Here is a 22,504-nt window from a genome sequence, read left to right on the forward strand (position 1 = left end):
GACCATAGGGAAGGAGATGTGGGGTACCCCAATTCTGCACTTTGAGCTGATGGTCTGGAGAGTCCCAGAGTCATTTCAAACAATATAAGCCATTGTTATTTCTCTTGGATGTTCACACAAAAAAAGTCAAGTTTCTTGTTGGCTTGGTGTTCACTAGTTAAACTGGACTCACTGGCCATAGGCTTCAGTAGTTGTCTTGGCTATTTCAACCTTGCATGCTTGGCTTTTCTTACAAGTTTCTACTGATAGAACTCTGGCCTTTTTCCTGGCAAATAAAATATTTTTATTAGTAGACCTATCTCTGCAAACCTCAGATTGCTTTATGGATTTCTCAATAATTCATATATTTATTTATTCTTATTTACTTACTTCTTTATTTATTTTTATGGGTTGAGGGTTTTTAATACATCATTCCTTCAGTCCATTATGGAAAAGTTAACTAAAACAAATTATATTTTAATATTTACTGAATTGAGGAAAAAAATCACAAAGTGAATAAATCAATTCTTATCCTAAAAAAACAACATTTTTTTTGAGAAAATACAGGTGCAGTACACAGATATTTTAGACTTAATGTGGAAAATAGATTGGGAAGCCATTGATGGCACAGAAATAAAAGGGATTGAGGAAAGATGTACAAGATGACCAAGAAACTTGGTCATCCAAAGTGTCTTTGAAAAGCTGTCTTTTGAATTATGTTTTGTGTGTATGTGTGGAGGGTTTTTTGTATATGTGATATATGTATGGTATATGCATACACATGCATGTGAGCATGTAACCACAGGTATGCAAAGAGATCAGAAAAAGACAACAGGTATGAGAGGGGCCTGTCTTGAACTTGGAAATTAACTGGTGACTATAAAGTCCCTGAATCACCCCTATGCACAGGGCTGTGGTTACAGGCACAGATAGCCATGCATAGATTATTCTTGGTTAATGGGTATTTAAATTTCAGTCCATAGTCATGCAACAGATACTCTTTACCTACTGAGACATGTCCCCAGCCCCTGAACTGATTTTATAATATAAACAGCTGTTATTACAGAGCAGCTACAAACTTGATGTGACATGATTTGTATTCCACAGTGGAGATGGTACAATTTCCCAGAACCAGTTTGAGGTCTATGCATTCTTTCTGTTTTAATGAAGAAGTACAGGACTCTTATGTGCTAAACATCTTGCCTCAAATTAAATCTAACACTGAAAGTTTCAGGTGTGACTGTGATGCCTAAGTACTTAGTTTCACAGTGACTCTGACATATGGAATGGTCCTGTGTCCTAATATGCAACATTCAACATGTATTCTTCCTTCCATGGGTCACCAGACCCTCAGAAAGTACTGCAAAGAGCAGAGACTCCAGTTCCCACTGTATACTCCTCACCAATGGTTTCCTCTTTTGCAAAAGGGGTGTGATCAGTTTCTGAGGAGTGAATAAAAAGAATATAAAACTAAGGTTCTCAATGTCCAATTGTCTACAAGACCTGAGCTGAGTGGAGAATTTAAAATGTCATTCTATAACTTTGCTCCTGGTACCGTTTATGCAGTAAGTGTGGAGGTAAGTTAGAAACAGCATATTCAGTGTGTTTTAATGCTTAATGTTGAGTGCCAAATCTTGACTCATCTCACACACAAACATCATGCATGTCTGTGTGAGGTTGTCCAGATTGTAGTAATAAGGTAGATAAACTCCTGCTCAACTAAAGTTACATTGTTACTGATATCAATATCTATTACTGAGTCATCAAAATTCAGGGAAGTGTGTTAATCTATCAGCTCAGTGGTGCCTATATATCTGCTTTGGAGTTATAGAGGGTGATGATTCATTTTCCCCTTGACAGAAGGTGAAAGAAGCATCTTTCTTACAGAAGCATCTAGGAATCAATACTCCAAACACACCAGTGAAGGACTGGTTAGTATAGGTTAGTCTGTGGATATAGCTATGTGAGAATATCTTAACTAAGTTGTTTATCTGAAAATGTTCATCCACTCTTGGTGACACCATCCCCTGGGCAATATAAAAATGACAAATAGAGCCAAGCAAAAGCATCAGTCACTCTCTGTTTCTTGAATGTGGACACAATGTGACCAGGTATTCACTGTCTGCTACTGTGGTTTCCCTACAATGCTCTGTTGTAGCCTTGAAATAATTTTTCCTCCCTTAATTTACTTTTGTTAGAATATTTTATCACAGAAATATAAAACTTGCAACAGCAAGGTGTCAGCTCTGGTAGACTATGTAGCTTTGCAGAGAGAGTAGATAAAGCCACATTTAAACTTTCAATTACTATGAATGAGACCTGACATATAAAAGGCTCCCCAGATAATGTTGCATATAACAGAGACAATGTCATTTATATTGTGGCAGGCTTAAACATATGAATGCCAACTGAAATATGAATTCATTCTACTATCACTGAATTTTCTTAGCGTAAGTTTCTCCAGAACCAGAGCACACAGAGATAGACAGTCAGATTTATATTTGGATACAATTGTGTTCAGGATTGGAGATAGTTTTGTAGATGAACAGCTTGGTATATAGGTGTAAGGACAAGAGTTTAGATTTTCATAGTCCTAATGAAAATTGTGGTGGCCCATCTGAAAGTCCAATAATTTGGAGTCAAATATACAGGGTTACCTAGAAGAATTGTTAGGTAGAATAGATTAATTGCTAATTCCAAGTTCAGTGAGAGACCTTGCTTTAGAAAAAAGAAAGGGGGGTGAGAGAATTGTGGATACCAGCTATAAACAACCTTGTGTATCCACACACATATGAAAAGATATATTTACATACATATAATACAAAGAGATACAGAGAAAAAAAGAGACAGATATAGGCAGACAGACAGACAGACAGATGGACCAACATATACAAAGATAGAAAAAGAAATGGAGGAAAGAACTGTCTTCTTTTGGTCTTAGAAAAGCAAATGTAAATGGAATCCTTTGCATTTTTGCTCACTCTGAGGAAGTTTTTCTGGTGTGATATTGATATTTTCATATATCTAAATAGAGGGTTATGAAATACTACTTATTTTGAGGGCCCTGTGTTAAATCTTTGTATAGTTCATTATCTTTAGTCAATATGGTTAAGTGTGAAGCAGAGATCATTTAATATTTTTATTTGAAGAAAGAAGAGGCTGTGAAAGATCAAGATTACCACCATTCAATAATAAAAGTAATACGTTGGGATTTAATGTAGATTTGAACACATTACTACTTTCAACTCCAGACTGAACCTTAATAAAATGTGCCACAAAATATTTCCAAGACCTTATAGAAGCATCTAAGACACAAACTACAGATGTAAGTCAGTTGGTAGAGTGCTTACTTAAGCTTTAAGGAATTCCTGGGTGCCATACCTAATAGTGCATAAACTACACAGAGGTGACATATATCTGGAACAAGCACTGGAGAGACAGAGACAGAAAGTTCAGAAATTCATAGTCATTCTTGGTCATATAAGGAGTTCAAAGTCCAACTAGTTAGTCAGTGAGTAAAGTCTGTGACCAAGTTTGGTGACCTAAATTCAACCCTTTTGACTTTCATAAATGCATTGTGCACTGTGGGTGCCTATATATGTCCCCCACATAGATGTATGCACACATATAAGTATTTGTTTGTTTATTAGATTTTGCAAGACAAGATTTCTTTGCATCTCTGGCTGTCTTGGAACTCATTCTGTAGACCAGGCTGACTTGGAGCTTAGAGAGATTTGCCTGATTCTGCCTCCCTTATGCTGGAATTATTGGCATGCAGCACCAATGCCAATATGATTTACTTATTCTTATTTTATCAGCATGAGAATTTGTTTGTTTCTGTGAACATATGCCATTGACATATCTTGTGCCTGAAGAGGCCAGAATACTCAGTTACATCCTCAGAAACTTGAGATTCACATGGTGGTATGCCTCCTTTAAGTCTGGTTCTAATGAAAGCAGAGCAAGAACTCTTTGATACTTAGCTGTCTCTCCATTTTCATAAAAATAATTCCTTTTAAAAACAATAACATGTTCAGTCTGGTGACTAGAGACCAAGACAAGAAACTTGGGGAAAAAATGAATACTTGCAAGATCACTGCAAGAACCACCCACAGAATCACTGTTCCCTTCTTAGAATATACTTTATAATTTGACTTGAAAGTATTCCCCTCTCTGCATTTCACAGAAAGAACTGCAAACATCAATGGAGAAAATGGCTAGTTTTGGACACGAGTCCTCCAAGTTTGTTTTTCTGCACATGTGCCTCAATGATAATGTAATACAAAAAGTTCTTCTCCCTTAAGCCAACCACTTTTCTAAATAGGGTGTTATGTGTGCAATCTGGCCTTGGAATCACTGTGCTGTTACAGATGATCATGAGCTTTTGATACTCTTGATTCCCTATATAAAATACAAAAATCACCTGGATGTGTCAACATATTTGGTTATTTGGTATTGTGAATCAAACGTGTGCCATCTTTCATGATACTAACTGATCTAAACCTCAGTAGTCAGCTATACATCTGTGACCTCAGGGTCTACAGTATTCAATCACCTGGTGGCCCCCATTTCAACCCTGTGTATAGTAGTAAAAGAAAGACCAACATATCCTAGCCATCATTGATTTTTTTTTTTATCCGATGCATTTTTTATTTAACTTTCAAATGATTTCCCCTTTTCTGGCTCCCCGCTCCCCGATAGTCCCGTAAGAGCTCTTTCCTCCCCCTATTTCCCCATCCACCCATTCTTACTTCCCTGTTCTGGTATTCCTCTATACTGCTTCAATGAACCTTTCCAGAACTAGGAGCCACTCCTCCGTTCTTCTTGGACATCATTTAATATGTCAATTATGTCTTGGGTATTCCAAGTTTCTAGGCTAATATCCACTTATCAGTGAATGCATACCATGATCGATATTTTGAGACTGGGTTGCCTCACTTAGTATGATGTTCTCCAGCTCCATCCATTTGTCTAAGAATTTCATGAATTCGCTGTTTCTAATGGCTGAAGAGTACTCCATCATGAAAATATACCACATTTTAGGTATCCATTACTCCATTGAGGAACACCTGGGTTCTTTCCAGCTTCTGGTTATTATTAGGGAGCATGTGTTCTTATCCATTACTCCATGGAGGAACACCTGGGTTCTTTCCAGCTTCTGGCTATTATAAATAGTGGAGCATGTGTCCTTATTGCATGCTGGGGAATCCTCTCGATACCCCAGGACTGGTATAGCAGGGTCCTTTGAAAGTGTCGTGCCCAGGTTTCTGAGGAACTGCCAGACTGATTTCCAAAGTGGTTGTATCCTCTTGCAATCCCACCAGCAATGGAGGAGTGTTCCTTTTTCTCCACATCCTCACCAACACCTGCTGTCTCCTGAGTTTTTAACCTTAGGCATTCTGACTGGTGTCAGGTGAAATCTCAGGTTTGTTTTGATTTCCATTTCCGTAATGATTAATGATGTTGAACATTTCTTAAGGTGCTTCTCAGCCATCTGAAGTTCTTCATGTGAAAATTCTTTATTTAGTTCTGTACCCCACTTTTTAATAGGGTTATTTGGTTCTCTGGGGTCTACCAGGTCTACCTTCTTGAGTTGTTTGTATATATTAGATATTAACCCTATGTCAGATTTAGGGTAGGTGAAGATCCTTTCCCAATCTGTTGGTTGATGTTTTGTCCTTTTGACAGTGTCCTTTGCATTACAGAAACTTTGTAATTTTATGAGGTCCCATTTGTCAATTGTTGAAATTAGAGCATAAGCTATTGGTGTTCTGTTCAGGAACTTTTCCCCTGTGCCCATGTCCTCAAGAGTGTTCTCCAGTTTCTTCTCTATTAGTTTCAGTGTGTCAGGTTTTATGTGGAGGTCCTTGATCCACTTGGGGTTAAGCTTAGTACAGGGAGATAAGAATGGGTCAATTCACATTCTTCTGCAAGCTGAACTACAATTGAACCAGCACCATTTGTTGAAAAGGCAATCTTTTTTCCACTGGATGTTTTCAGCTCTTTTGTCGTAGATCAAGTGACTATAGGTGTGTGGGTTCATTTCTGGGTCTTCAATCCTATTCCATTGATCCACTTGCCTGACATTGTACCAATAACAAGCAGTTTTTATCACTATTGCTCTGTAGTAATGGTTGAGGACTGGGTTACTGATTCCCCCAAATGCTCTTTTACTATTGAGAATCGTTTTAGCTATCCTGGGTTTTTTGTTTTTCCAGATGAATTTGAGAATTGCTCTTTCTAATTCTATGAAGTACTGAGTTGGTATTTTGATGGGGATTGCGTTGAATCTTTAGATTGCTTTTGGCAAGATGTCCACGTCAACTATATTAATCTTGCCAATCCATGAGCATTTTACAATTTCTGAGGTCTTATTTGATTTCCTTCTTCAGAGATCTGAAGTTCTTGTCAAATAGGTCTTTCACTTATTTGGTTAGAGCCACCCCAAGATACTTTATGCTGTTTGTTCCTATTGTGAAGGGTTTCATTTCCCCAATTTCTTTCTCAGTCTGCTTATCCTTTGAGTATAGAAAGAATACTGACTTGCTTGAGTTTGTTTTGTAACCAGTCACTTTGCTGAAGTTGTTTATCAGTTGTATCAGTTCTTTGGTAGAGTTTTTTTTTTTTTTATTTTATTTATTTATTTATTTATTTTTTTGGTTCACTTAAGTATACTAACATTTGGAGTTGAGCTTAGTACAATGAGATAAGAATGGATCAATTCGCATTCTTCTGCATGCTGAACTCCAAATGGATCAAGGACCTCCACATAAAACCTGACACACTGAAACTAATCAAAAAGAAACTGGGGAAGACCCTGGAGGACATGGGCACAGGGGGAAAGTTCCTGAATAGAACATCAATACCTTATGCTCTAAGATCAAGAATTGACAAATGGGACTTCATAAAACTACAAAGTTTCTGTAAGGCAAAGGACACTGTCAAAAGGACAAAACGTCAACCAACAGATTGGGAAAGGATCTTCACCAACCCTAAATCCGAGGGCTAATATCTAATATATACAAAGAACTCAGGAAGGTAGAACACAAAGAACCAAATAACTCCATTAAAAAGTGGGGTACGGAGCTAAACAAAAAATTTTCACATGAAGAACTTCAGAGAGCTGAGAAACACCTTAAGAAATGTTCAACCTCATTAATCATTAGGGAAATGCAAATCAAAACAACCCTGAGATTTCACCTCACACCAGTCAGAATGGCTAAGGTCAAAAACTCAGGAGACAGCAGGTGTTGGTGAGGATGTAGAGAAAGAGGAACACTCCTCCACTGCTGGTGGGATTGCAAGATGGTGCAACCACTTTGGAAATCAGTCTGGCAGTTCCTCAGAAAACTGGGCATGACACTACCTGAGGACCCTGTTATACCACTCCTGGGCATATATCCAGAGGATTCTTCAGCATGCAATAAGGACACATGCTCCACTATGTTCATAGCAGTCCTATATGTAGTAGCCAGAAGCTGGCAACAACCCAGGTGTCCTTCAACGGAGGAATGGATACAAAAATGTGGTATATTTACACAATGGAGTACTATTCAGCCATTAGAAACAATGAAATCATGAAATTCTTAGACAAATGGATGGAGCTGGAGAACATCATACTAAGTGAGGTAACCCAGTCTCAAAATATCCATCAGGGTATGCACTCACTGATAAGTGCATATTATCCTAGAAACTTTGAATACCCAAGACATAATCAACAAATTAAATGATGTCCAAAAAGAATGGAGGAGTGGACCCTGGTTCTGGAAAGACTCAGTTCAAGAGTATAGGGGAATTCCAGAACAGGGAAACTGGAAGGGGTAGATGGAGAAACAGGGGGAGGGAAGAGGTCTTATGGGACTTGTGGGGAGTGGGGACCCAGAAAAGGGAAAATCATTTGAAATGTAAATAAAAAATATATCAATAAGAAAGTATCCTATCATATCATCTGAAAATAGTGATAGTTTGACTTCTTCCTTTCCAATTTGTACCCCTTTTACCTCCTTATTTTGCTCTAGCTAGGACTTCAAGAATTATATTGAAAAGATATGGAGAGAGCAGGCAGCATTTTCTAGTCCCTGATTTAATGGGATTGCTTCAATTTTCTCTCCATTTAGTTTGATGTTGCCTACTGGTTTGCTGTACATCGCTTTTACTATGTTTGGATATGGGCCTTGAATTCCTGTTCTTTCCAAGACTTTTAGCATGAAAGGATGCTGAATTTAGTCAAATGCTTTTTCAACATCTAATGAAATGATCATGTGTTTTTTTTCTCTTTGAGTTTGTTTATGTAGTTGATAGCATTTATGGATTTCCATATATTGAACCATACCTGCATCCCTGAGTTCTTTGTATATATTAGATATTAGATGAAGCCTACTTGATCATGGTGGATGATTGTTTTGATGTGTTCTTGTATTCTGTGGGCAAGAATTTTATTGACTATTTTTGCTTCGACATTCATAAGGGATATTGACCTGAAATTCTCTTTCTTTGTTACATCTTTGTGTGGTTTTGGTATCAGCGTAATTCTGGCTTTGTAGAATGAGTTGTGTAGTGTTCCTTCTGTTTCTATTTGGTGGAATAGTTTGAAGAGTATTGGTGTTAAGTCTTCTTTGAAGGTCTGATAGAATTCTGTACTAAAACCATCTGGTCCTGTGCTTTTTTTTGGATGGAAGGCTTTTTATGACCCCTTTTATTTCTTTAGGGGTTATAGGTCTGTTTAGATGATCTATTTGGTCATGATTTAATTTTGGTATTTGTTATCTGACTAGGAAATTGTCTATTTCCTCCAGATTCTGCAGTTGTGTTGAGTACAGGCTTTTGTAGTAGAATCTGATAATTTTTTGAATTTCCTCAGTTTCTGTTGTTATATCTCCCTTTTCATTTCTAATTTTGGATACTGTCTCTGTGTCTTTTGGTTAGTCTGGCAAGGGGTTTACCTATCTTGTTGATTTATTCAAAGAACCAGCTTTTGGTTTTGTTGATTCTTTGTGTGGTTCTCTTAGTTTCTACTTGATTGATTTCAGCCCTGAGTTTGATGATTTCCTGTCTTCTTCTCCTCCTGGGTGAATTAGCTTCTTTTTGTTCCAGGGCTTTAAGTTGTGCCATTAAGCTTCTAGTGTATGCTCTCTCCAACTTCTTTTTGGAGGCACTCAAAGCTATGAGTGTTCCTCTTAGCACTGCTTTCGTTGTGTCCCATAAATTTGGGTATGTTGTGCCTTCATTTTCATTAAATTCTAAAAAGTCTTTGACTTCTTTCTTTATTTCTTCCTTGATCAATGTATCATTGAGTAGGGTATTGTACAGTTTGCATGTTTATGTAGGCTTTCTATTGTTTTTGTTGTTATTAAACATCACTTTTACTCCATAGTGATCTGATAGGAGGCATGGGATTATATCAATCTTCTTATATCTTATATTTGTTGAGGTCTGTCTTGTGACCAACTATATGATCGATTTTGGAGAAAGTACCAGGAGATGCTGAGAAAAAAGTATATTCTTTTACTTAGGGATGAAAAGTTTTATATATATATATATATATATATATATATATATATATATATATATATATATATATATAATCCAATTGGTTCAAAGCTTCAATTAGTTTCACTGTCTCCCTGTTTAGGTTCAGTTTTCCTGATTGTTCCATTGAGGAGAGTGGGGCTTTGAAGTCACCCACAATTATTATGTTAGGTGCAATGTGTGTTTGAGCTTTAGTAAAGTTTCTTTATGAATGAGGGTGCCCTTGCATTTGGAGCATAGATAATCAGGACTGAAAGTTTTTCTTGGTGGATTTTTCCTTTGACCAGCAAGAAGTGTCTCTTTTAATGACATTAGGTTGAAAGTCAATTTTATCTGATATTAGAATGGCAACTCCAGCTTGTTTCCTGAGACCATTTGTTTATAGAATTGCCTTCCAGCCTTTTACTCTAAGGTAGTTTTTGTCTTTGACACTGAGGTGTGTTTCCTGTATGCAGCAAAATGTAGGGTCCTGTTTACATATCCAGTACATTTGTCTATTTCTTTTTATTGGGAATTGAATCCATTGATATTAAGAGATATTAAGGAGCAGTGATTATTGCTTCCTATCATTTTTCATGTTAATTTTGTACTTGTGTGGTTATCTTCTTTTGGGTTTGATGAAAGAAGGTTATTATCCTGCTTTTTCCAGGGTATAGTTTCCCTCCTTGTATTGGTGTTTTCCCCCATTATCCTTTGTAGGGCTGGGTTTGTGGAAAGATATTGTGTAAATTTGGTTTTGTCATGGAATATCTTGGTTTCTCCATCTATAGTGATTGAGAGTTTTGCTGGGTATAGTAGTCTTGGCTGGCATTTGTATTCTCTTAGAGTCTGCATGAGCTCTGCCAAGGATCTTCTAGCTTTCATGGTCTCTGGTGAGAAGTCTGGTGTAATCAGGATAGGTCTTCCTTTATATGTTACTTGCTCTTTTTCTCTTACTGTCTTTAGTATTCTTTTCTGTTTAATACATTTGGGGTTTTGATTATTATGTGACAGGAGGTATTTTTGTTCTGATCCAGTCTGTTATGAGTTTTGTACGCTTTTTGTATATTCATGGGCCTCTCACTCTTTAGGTTATGCAAGTTTTCTTCCTTAATTTTGTTGAAGATATTTGCTGGCTCTTTGAGTTATAAATCTTCACCCTTATCAATACCTATAATCCTTAGGTTTGGCTTTCTCGCTGTGTTCTGGATTTCATGGATGTTCTGGGTTACAAGCTTTTTGCATTTTGCATTTTCTTTGACTGTTGAGTCCATGGTTTCTATGTTATCTTTGACATCTGGGATTCTTTCTTCTATCTCTTCTATTCTGTTGATGATATTTGCATCTAAGGCCCCTGATTTCTTCCCAAGGTTTTCTATCTCCAAAGTTGTCTCCGTTTGTGATTTCTTAGTTGTTTCTATTTCTGTTTTTAGATACTGGATGTTTTTGTTCAATTCCTTCACTTGCTTGTTTGTATTTTCCTGTGATTCTTTGAGAGATTTTTGTGTTTCCTCTTTCATGACTTCTACCCGTTGGTCAAATTTTTCATGTATTTCTTTAAGTGATTTTTGCATTTCCTCTTTATTGGCTACTATCTTTTGACCCATATTCTCCTGAATATCTTTAAGTGATTTTTGTGTTTCCCTTGTAAGGGCTTGTAGCCTTTGGTCATTTTTCTCCTGAATTTCTTTAAGAGATTTGTTTATGTCCTTCATGTGTTCCCCTAAAAGCATCCTGACCAGTGATTTTAAATCCAATTCTTGTTTTTCTGGTGTGTTGGGGTATCCAGGTGTGTTGTTGGAGAGTTGGGTTCAGATGCTGTCATAATGCCTTGGTTTCTGTTAGTAATGTTCCTACATTTGCCTTTAGCCATCTAGTTCTCACGGGTGTTAGATGGTCTTATTGACACTGGCTGGTGATTCAACCTTCTGTGGACCTTTAAGGCTATTTCCATGACACTGGATGCCTGGGTTTCCTCTAGCTCAGATTGCTGATGTGCTATTGTCCTCTTTCTTGCTATTGGAACCCAGCTGAATCTTGCCCCATGCAATGTTTTACTTGGGTTGTCTCAGTGAACCAGGTAGTCCCTGCCTGCTCTGTCATGGAGCAAATATAGAGGCCGAGAGTCACTCCTTCTGCTGATCCCCACATAAGACACAGGCCTCAAGACAGGCTAGCTGGTAGACAACTACATATGTGCTCAGATCCTGGGTGCAGGCAGACCCCTGGCGGTTTGTGTCCCCCAGAGATCTTAACCTCTGGATATCTCAGTACCCGGTGCTGCTTTTCTGCCGTGGGATGCAGGGAAGATGGCAGCGGGGAGTCACCCATTCTGCTGATCTCCATGTAGGACACAGGCCCCATGACAGGCTGGCTGGCAGATGAACTGCCTATGTGCTCACGTTCTGGGCGCAGGCAGACCCCTGGAAGTTTGTGTCCCAAGAGCTCTTAAACTCAGGATATCTCAGCACCTGGTGCTGCTTTTTTGCCCCGGCAGGCAGGGAAGATTGCAGCAGAAGACATCATTGTTTTTGATCAAACAGCTATGAAATATAATTCATTATATGTGAAATCTATTCCACACCATATTAGACCATAAAATAGATTTGCTAGGTCTCTTTGATCATGCCATATACTTTAAAGCAAGGAGAAAAAAGAAAATAGATGTCTTCAAAAAGCTACCTAAAAAGTAATGGCTAGAGTGAACTGAGAGGATACATCACAGTCAAGTAGCTTATCTAGATGTCATAAATGTGGCTGGCACAGACAGGTGGAAGAATGATGATGGACAGGACTCTGTGTACACAATAGCTAATGGAAAGAGGGCAATGACGTGGAATTGTTCATACATGTTCCCACAGAGAATCCCTGTTCTAAAAGCAGCTGGCTGTGGTAGGTATAATAGACTAAGATACTTTCCTTTCTAAGCAGCTGGGCTGCCACTCTTGGGAGAAATAACAGCTCCTGGCAGAACTCATGGATTTTAAAGGAGGTAAAATTGCTTTCCACCAGTTGTCATCCTTCCCATTATAAAGGTTTAAGGGAGGGTAAACCCTACAACCCAGGTCCTGGCCTTTTTTTTCCTCACAGGAAAGTGGTCTGGATTTAACTGTATAATCTGTTCTAACAAACACATATTAATTTTGATTTTTGTTAATATGGATTTTCTCTCTGTCTGTGTTTGGATGAGTTTGAGAAATATATTAATTTTTTCAAAGACTTCACTCTGATTAATATTATATATTTTTCTTATGGTCTTGGTTTCATCCATTTTCACTCTAGTATCTATTGTTCGCTGCTGCCACTGGGGTTGAGTTTGGCTTCTTGTTTTCCTAAAGATTTAAAGAGCATCATTAGGATCTTTCTCATTACATTTGATTTTCTGTGAGTACTTATCACTATACAATTGGCTTTAAGAGTTGACTGCATGATCTCTGTCCAACAAGACTGGATAGGTTGTAGTTTTGATTTTAGTTGTTTCTGTGGGCTTTACATTTTTCCTCTCTGATTTCTTCCCTTTGTTCACTTGACGTATCTCATTAAAATAGTATCACCACTCTAAATGGACTTAGAAGATTTGATTTATATATTTTTACATATATGTACCAATATTAACAAAAAGGAAAAATATGCTCTTAACAGCTGGGAAGATAGTCCCATGGTAGGAATTCTTGCCATGCAAACATGAGAGCCTGAATTTATAACTCTCACGAAATGCTTAATGGTATGGTCACCCATCTGTAATTCCAGGATGGGGGGTTGATAGGAATAGTTCCCGAGAATAAGCTGACTATCAATTCTAGTCAAATGGAGAATTCTTGGCTTATGGTCAAGGATGGAGAATCATGGCCAAGGAATATGCCCATCATCAACCTCAGGCTTTGACACACATGAGCACACATGGACTTCTGCATCTCCAATCACATATTAGCCCCCCCATACACACACACACACACACACACACACACACACACACACACACGCATACACAAACAGACAAGAAAATGGAAAAGTACATTACTCGGTCTAAACAAAATGTGTAGATTCTATAGTCTCTCTTGCTTTCTAGTTTTCTTTTATCCCAGTAGACTTTTCAGATGCCCCCAGAATAGCATCCATGGCATGGTTTCCTGGTTTGATTGTTGAGTAGGAGCCAAACACAATGGGGGATGTTAGGAAGAATTCCTAGACTGTGTTGACTTTATGTGTTATGCCAATCTATTTTTCCTTGTTTATTGCTAATAAAACAGTGTACTAGACTCTGCTATTAAAAGACTAGACTGAAACTTGAAGAGCTGATCTTCTAGCAGGTATCTGGTGGGTAGTAGAACTAGTGCTAGATGCTAGATGCAATGTGTTCCTCTATCACCTATGCCTAATGAAACTATGGAAGCCCAGGCTAAGCTAATGTTTCTTAACTGCCAATGTTTATATAATGTTAAGTGACTATATCTTCAAAATGATGGGAGACATCGGAAGACCATACACAAGTAGAGGTGTTTATGTGGTAGAAACAGTACTGTGGGAGGCTATTTAAAGTGTCTTTTACCCTGGAAAATTTACTTTGTCCACATTAACAGCTTTACCATAAGTGACCCATGAGGCCCTAATATTGAAGCTTTTAATTGCAATTAGAATATAAGGTAAATTGGTACAGTGTTTGGAGGAACATACGTAGCTCCCCTCAATGATTTGATTTCAGTTAAGCAGGGTGTAGATTTTTTTCTTTCCAGGAATTATGATAGAAAAACTATAGCATTTTTTCTTTGTTTTTCCTTTTATAAAAGCTCATCAGAGAGGCAGATATGTATGCAGAATGTGTCTTTAATAATCATTTATTTTTGTCTTTCTTTCTTAAATAAACAAACTTTATTTTGTGTGTTCTCCATTACTATTGGTAATAGACATAGCAACAGATAAACAGTGAATAGCATTTGTAATTACTATTATTAGTAACAATAATCAAAATAGTACCAATGAGAAATAAATGGAAAAACTATAAAAGAAAATTCAATTGTGGCTCTGTGTGCACACTATATCCAACTCCTGATATGAGAGTAATAATAACCAAATAGAATGATTAAGGTCCTGTTACAGAGAACCAATTGAATTGGACAATGAAAGGAAACAATTATACAATAAGGATGGTGACAGAGAATGCTCCCGAGTATCCTGTCATGAATACTCAGAAAGCTCTTTCTGCAATATCTCCTGTCTTTTGGTGTCTTTGAGAGTATGTGTCTCTGCGCTTTGTGTGTGTGTGTGTGTTTGTGTGTGTGTGTCCATGTGTGCAGAAATATGTAGAGGGGAGAGGATAACTGAAAATAATGTTTTTTATGGTTTGTGACATAAAGTTACTCATTTGCCTGCAACTCACTGATTTGGCTAATCTAGGTTTTACTTCCACAGCTTTAAGAATAGCCTCTCTGGGACCCTGGTCCTCGAAAGTCTCAGTGCAGCAGTCTTGGGGAATTCCAGGACAGGGAAATGGAATGAGGGTGATTGGGGAACAGGGGTAGGGAAGAGGGCTTATGGGACTTATGAGGAGGAGGAATCCAGGAAAGAGGATATCATTTGAAATGTAAATAAAGAATGTATCCAAAAAAAAAAAGAAAGAAAGAAAAGAAAAGAAAAAAGAAAAAGAATAGCCTTTCTGAGCCTCTAACCCTGGAGCCTTTTTCTTTTCACAAAGTGGAAGTTTAGGTGAGCAAGGTCCTGCCCTGAGGGAATATTTCCTTTATTCCAGTGCAGATTTTGTCTTATGTGAGCTGAACTTGGATCTTCTGCAAGACAAGGGTACTCTCTGAGTTGCTGAGCAATCTTTTCAAGCCTCTTTTTGATCCAGTGCAAGAACTCTCTTGCCTGGCACTCTGAGTAGGCTAGTCTCTGTGGTCAGCAAGATATAGGAGTCTACCTCTCTCTGGCTAACAAACACTTGAATCATAAGCATTTCCTAGCATTCCCAGCATTTCTTTGATTGTCAATTTATGTTTAATACTCAGATCCTTGCGATTACATAGTATAGCTTTATCCTTGATAATAATGGGTCATTTTATAGATGCTTATTATTTGTAGCTGTGGTTTTTAACCTGATACATAATGGATTTTTAAGAAATTGCCTCTGGTACTGTGTTTGTACTGAACTTTCACAGGTATTTTGTCCCTGTAAAAATTTCTTCCACATTACAGTATAATAACTGTTTACATACCATTTACTTTTACTACATATCCAAAGTAATATTAGAATGATTTAAAGTTTAAGTGAGTGTATATAATATGGAAATGCCACGCCATTTAATATAGGAAAGTTAAGCACCTTCAGACATTGACATAATTTAGATAATCTTCAAAAAGTCTCCCTATGGATAAGGAAGAAGACTGTGTGGGTCAATTTTAAGTAAATAATGGACATTCAATACATAGTATAAAGGTATAAAATAAGGACTCACAATCATAGCTCCTAAGATTATTTACTTATTCTTTTTATTATTATTATTATTATTATTATTATTATTATTATTATTTTGATACAGAGTTTCTCTGTGTAGCCATGGTTGTCCTGGAACTCACTCTGTAGAACAGGCTGGCCTCAAACTCAGAAATCTGCCTGCCTCTGCCTCCTAAGTGCTGGGATTAAATATGTGCACCACCTCTGCCTGGCTATTATTTACTTCTTATTAACGTGAGGTAGAACCCTATAAGATATGAAAGTCTCTAGTCCTATAAGGAATAGAATGCATTCATCCCATTGTCTATAGAGCACTCAGGTGGAGACTCCTTTATACTCTGACTGCCTACTGTTTATATATACTTCCTAACTTTACTTTAAACTTCTCCTGATTTGCCTTATGGTCTTTGCAGAGGAAAAGATCTGGATGACGATTCAACACAACAACACAGAGCTGACTCGAGTGCAGGGTTCTAATACGGAGAGGCCCTATTTTATGACCTTAAGTTATGGTGGCAGTATGGACCAGCTTGTGGCTCTGATTGATGGCTCAGAGTACTGTGAACAGGAGGTGACATACCATTGCAGGAGATCTCGCCTGCTTAACACACCAGGTAAGGTTCTACCCTTCTTCATCGAACCTTGAAACCGACAAGCCAATATCTTGGCTATATTTTTCCTAATGCAGGATAAAGTCATGGAAGAAGTGGAAAACCCAATTTAAAAGATGCCTTCAAAGGATATTATAATTCTTAATGACTGATGTTGGGAGTCCAGGCTATGGTATTACTACTGAGGTATATCAGAAAAAAAAAAAAAAACCAAACAAACAAACATGAAAATATACCCAAGGAAGCCTGGAAGAGCAAGTCAATAAGCAATGATTTTCCATGTCTTCTGCCTTAGCTTCTGCATCCAGTGTCCCATCTTGACTTCTTTCAATAGTGGATTGTCAGTTGGGAATTATAAGCTTTTCTTCCCAAGTTCTTTTTGGTCATGGAGTTTTGTCACAGCAATAGAAACTCTAACACATTCAAAGAAAGGGGTATTTGATTTAAAAAAAAAAGGCTGCAGTGCACTTGCTCAGACTGCTTTGAAGAGAAATATGGTCCAAAGAAGTCCATGAGTTTTGACTTTGATATTCAGTATACATTGTGGAGTATAGACTTGTTTCTCTTTCTTCAGAAAGATAGCATAACAATACCTACCCATCCTCAACAATTTTAGAAATGAAGAGATTTTTGAGAGAAATACCATTTGGAGACAGAACATTGGAGATAGACACAGAAAGTGTGGTAGCTGGAAACTGTTTTGAGGAAGAGGAAAGGAAACATTAAAGTTTATCAAGTATCCTAGTCCATGAATAGGAGAGTGTTATATTTGGAACAAAGGCTATCTAAGGAGCAAGCACCAGGAAAAGAGACCAAAAAAGATAGATAAGTAGAGGCTATTCTGTTTTCACAGAAGTTAGGTTGCCTGATAATGAATATGACTCTAAAAGCAAATTTCCACTTTTAATGAATTAATTATTAAGATGAAGGTTACCACGTTCTATACATTTACTTTGAACTAACTAAAATAGCTGAAATTGAACTTGAACTTCTGATTATTTTGTGTGTACCTCTTGGGTGCTGGGAATACAGATGTGCCCCACCATGTTTATTATTTTTTGAGTTAAACTGGCTATCAAACTCAGGGCTTTGATGCACGTTTAAAAAGAAATTTTCCTACGGAGCTAATTCCTAATTCTAAAGGTACTGAAGAAATATACTTGCTAAAAATTTTTATGTTCTTCTGAGGCTGGTTTTTATAGTGAATACTGGTTATTACAAGTATATTAGTTACCTTTCTTTCTATTGTTATGTAACATAAACAAAGCATTCAGATGAGGGATTTCCTTTTGGCCATGGATTGAAACCAATTATGATAGGTGTCAAAAGTAGTATGATCTGAGGTAACAGGAAGTAAAATAATTATCTGCTCATAACCTAGATTACCAATAAACCAAGATTCAGCTAGATTTTTCCATTTCATAAACTGCCATAACATGTTTGACAAATTAATGTGTATATCACCCTGGCTGGACTGAAATTCCTTGTATAGAACAAGCTAGCATTATAATCATAGAAATCTATGTATCTCCTACTCCTGATGGTTGTGTTTAATGGACTGGCCAGAAAGCCCATATGGTGTCAAGTATCATTCATTTCTCCAAATACTCATTTATGCTAAAGGCTACAATAGTATCAAGTGTCCAAGAAAGTCTATCAGTTACATTCTTTCAGAAAGCTCATCCTAGGTCTTAGAGTTTGCAGGTTCAGCATTGCCATGGAAGAATGGAGACAGAAATGTAAGTAAAGTGTGTATGTAAGACAAGTAACTAGATCCACTGCACTGTTTGACTAATCTAGAATCTTCAGGGGAAGATTCTGTTCCACCTATTTTTCAAATAAATGTTAATTATTCCTTTAAACAACAAATATATTTTCAGAGAAATTTTAATTATTTGAAGTAGAAATATCTCTCCTATGGGTTACATACCTCCTTGCCTTCTTAAATACCAGGCCCAGAACAGAAAATGGAACTTTTTTGTGATGAATCAGGATCATTAATGTGAAATCAATTTTGGAACTCCTGTTGGATTCAGCCATGCTTAGCAGGCTGATAAAATCAGTTTTCCTTCTCTGTATTCCTTTCCTTGCATCCCACTCCCAACAAATTACTCTGCCAGGTTCAGTGTCAGCACTTCCTTGGATATTTCTCAGTCCCCTCATGATTAAAATGAACACATTTGACACCCAAATTCTGTAGGACCCCTGTGTCTGTCTCTCTGCCTCGGTCTCTCTGTCTTTCTCTCTTTCACACACACACACACACACACACACACACACACACACACACACACACACACACACACACACACAGTAATTAGATACACTAATGTAATAACATTTTTATTGATCCAACATATGCATATCAATAACTGTTATCAATTTGTTTTATATTAGTTACATTTTTTATATTAGTGTTTCCAATGATTAGTCTCCTTTTGGCATATAGATATAGATGGCATGCTGTAGAAAGGGCTACAAAAACATTTTGCATATAGATCATTGTGACCATAACTCATTTCATATACTCAGGACAAACTCCTAGAGATACCATTGCCAAAACAGAAAATGTGCATATCATCTAGCATTTTTGCAATCTTGCCTTATGTTGTGAATCAAAGTAGAGTGAATTTATACCCAGACAACATAAAGGAACTACATGTCCATTTCTAAGCAATGGATACTAACTTTTACTTCTCATTTCAGTGATGGGAATCTTATGACTGTGTAATATCACCAAAGAAAATTTAAAACAATTTTTGTTGGTAGTATTAATTTTTTCATGCACATATGAGAGACAGAAAATGAGACAGACAGAGAGAGACAGAAAGACAGTGATTGAGGATACAGAAAATACCATAGCTTTCAGTTTGGCATAAACTAGTAAGGTGAATGCCAAGAAACTATGAAATGTTTTAAATATGAAAAGTTTCAAGTATAGTTTGCAGATAGATTTAAGTTGGTAAGAAGATGGTGTGGAAAAAGTCTTCTTGCCATAAAATCTCCTTGGTACTAAAGAAAACAGATAACCAGTTGAGGCAAGAATGAAAGCAAATTGAGAGAAAAGGGAAGAAACATCCAGATGGTCACAGAGATTCATAGCTCCTCTTGGTACCTCACTCACCTATTTCAAAGCACACCACTCTTTCTTACATACTAGGCAAAATTCTATTTGTATTCTTAGACTTTTTTTCAAATCATACTTTATTTAGGGTTATTAAATGTTTTAACTTCCCTTCTACTCCACCAATCAGAGGTAGTGGGAAAAGAAGGTTAATAAGAAAAAGATGTTGTAGACCTGTTTAGAAATAGTTCTGTGGGAGTGATTCCATTCTTTGTTGTCAGGATATCAGCAGTCCAGTTCAACAGCAAATACCAATCCTGAATCAGGAGTGACAACAAGATTAAATAGAAACAGAGATGTTCCTCCAAATCAGTATGAATCAACATATGTAGCCAGAATCAGCTGGAATAGCATGTGAAGTTATTTGTTGTTTGTCTATTAAGTAAAGACCAGCAAAGACCAGTGAAGACCAGCAAGCAGTGCATGATTGCAATGCAGTATTGCCATTTCATTGTTTGCTGGGTTCCATTTATATTATTTCTAAATAAAATGTTCCCTGTTGTGTGTCTGCTTTCAGCAAAACTTCACATGCCTTTTCACAGAAAGATTTCAGAAAAATTATATGACACAACTGATTTGTTAAGAAAACCATAAATTTTTACTTCATCTACAGAGGAGTAAAAATGGCTTCTTACAAAGAGCATGTATTAGTACAAATTTCCTTACTGTGTAGAAAAATAAAGATGGAGAGAGAAGAACAGCCAGATTCACAGAGTGGTCAGCATGTCTTAAAAAGTACATGGAAAATATTCACGTCTTGTACTACTGAGCTTCTATGGGGTAGATTGTGGATCCCCACAGCAGTTCCTTAGATCTCTCTGCAAGATCTAAGACTCACTTGGTTATCTTCATTAAGAAACATTGAGAGCACAGGGAAGACAGGCAAGAGGAGTCCACACATGGTGTACTACTGTGTTTCTTTCATTTAATTGATTACTTAACCTTGATTATATTCTCATCTTCTAAGTGCTATTACACTCCCAATCTACCCATACCTGCCAGCTTAGGTCAGCCATATGACATTTATCTCTGTAAAAAAAAAATAATAATAATAAAAAATAAAAACAAAAAAATTAAAAAAAACCAAACCAAACCAAACCAAAAAACTGTATTCTAGAAACTCTGTGCCTGTGGTCCACAGGAAATAAACAGTGTAACTCCCATCCATTCTTGCATTTTGACAATATGTTTGATACTTCTTGCCACAGCTTGAGGTGAAGATAAGACATTGATACAAAATAGGTTTTCAGAGTTTGGAAGTAGCTAGAATGCAGTAGTCAAGAGTCCCTTTCATTGAGGGAGGAAGAAACCATTTATGTCTAGATTAGAATATAGTGAGGCCTGGCTGAGCTTGAGACACTTCATACATCATCACATTGCAGGAATTCTGTCCTCTAGACAGCAGTCAAGAAACCAATACAGAACTTTCACATGTTTGGTAAGAGTCACCCCAAGATACTTTATATTGTTTGTGGCTATTGTGAAGGGGGTCATTTCCCTAATTTCTTTCTCAGCCTGCTTATCCTTTGAGTATAGGGAGGCCACTGATTTGTTTGAGTTGATTTTATAACCTGCCACTTTGCTGAAGTTGTTTATCAGCTGTAGGAGCTCTCTAGTGGAGTTTTTTGGGTCACTTAGGTAGACTATCATGTCATCTGCAAATAATTATAGTTTGACTTCCTCCTTTCCAATTTGTATCCCTTTGACCTCCTTCTGTTGTCGAATTGCCCGAGCTAGTACCTCAAGTACAATATTGAAAAGATAAGGAGAAAGGGGGCAGCCTTGTCTGGTCCCTGATTTCAGTGGGATTGCTTCAAGTTTCTCTCCATTTAGTTTGATGCTGGCTACCAGTTTGCTGTATATTGCTTTTACTATGTTTAGGTATGGGCCTTGAATTCCTGTTCTCTCCAAAACTTTAAGCATGAAAGGATGCTGAATTTTGTCAAGTGCTTTTTCAGCATCCAATGAAATGACCATGTGGTTTTGTTCTTTGAGTTTGTTTATGTAGTGGATTGTATTGATGGATTTCCGTATATTGAACCAACCCTGCATTCCCGGGATAAAGCCTACTTGATCATGGTGGATGATCATTTTGATGTGTTCTTGGATTCGGTTGGCAAGAATTTTATTGAGTATTTTTGCATCGATATTCATAAGGGAAATTGGTCTGAAGTTCTCTTTCTTTGTTGGATCTTTGTGTGGCTTTGGTATCAGCATAATTGTGGCTTCGTAGAAGGAATTGGGTAGTGTTCCTTCTGTTTCTATTTTGTGGAATAGTTTGAAGAGTATTGGTGTTAACTCTTCTTTGAAGGTCTGATAGAATTCTGCACTGAAACCATCTGGTCCTGTGCTTTTTTTGGTTGGAAGACTTTCTATGACTCCTTCTATTTCTTTAGGCTTTATGGGACTGTTTAGATTGTCTAGTTGGTCCTGATTTAATTTTGGTATTTGGTATCTGTCAAGGAAATTGTCCATTTCCTCCAGATTCTCCAGTTGTGTTGAGTACAGGCTCTTGTAGTAGGATCTGATGATTTTTTGGATTTCCTCAGTTTCCGTTGTTATATCTCCCTTTTCATTTCTAAGTTTGTTAATTTGGATACTTTCTCTGTGCCCTTTGGTCAGTCTGGCTAAGGGTTTATCTATCTTGTTGATTTTCTCAAAGAACCAGCTCCTGGTTTTGTTGATTTTTTGTATGGTTCTCTTTGTTTCTACTTGATTGATTTCGGCCCTGAGTTTGATGATTTCCTGCCTTTACTCCTCCTGGGTGAAATAGCTTCTTTTTGCTCTAGGGCTTTCAGGTGTGTCATTAGGCTGGTAATGTATGCTCTCTCCATT

General features: G+C 37.2%; 1 protein-coding gene across 3 annotated transcripts in view; it reads left to right on the plus strand.

Annotated features, from left to right (window-relative positions):
- Positions 1-22,504, plus strand: part of LOC127697246 (contactin-associated protein like 5-3) — an 883,854-nt gene that overhangs the window by 572,987 nt on the left and 288,363 nt on the right. For all 3 annotated transcript variants that reach the window (XM_052200245.1, XM_052200246.1, XM_052200247.1), the window contains exon 13: positions 16,348-16,548. In XM_052200245.1, the coding sequence (XP_052056205.1) occupies positions 16,348-16,548 (201 nt within the window). The remainder of the gene's footprint in view (positions 1-16,347; positions 16,549-22,504) is intronic.

This window comes from Apodemus sylvaticus, chromosome 12 (assembly GCF_947179515.1).
Source record: "Apodemus sylvaticus chromosome 12, mApoSyl1.1, whole genome shotgun sequence".
Classification (NCBI taxonomy): Eukaryota; Metazoa; Chordata; class Mammalia; order Rodentia; family Muridae; genus Apodemus; species Apodemus sylvaticus.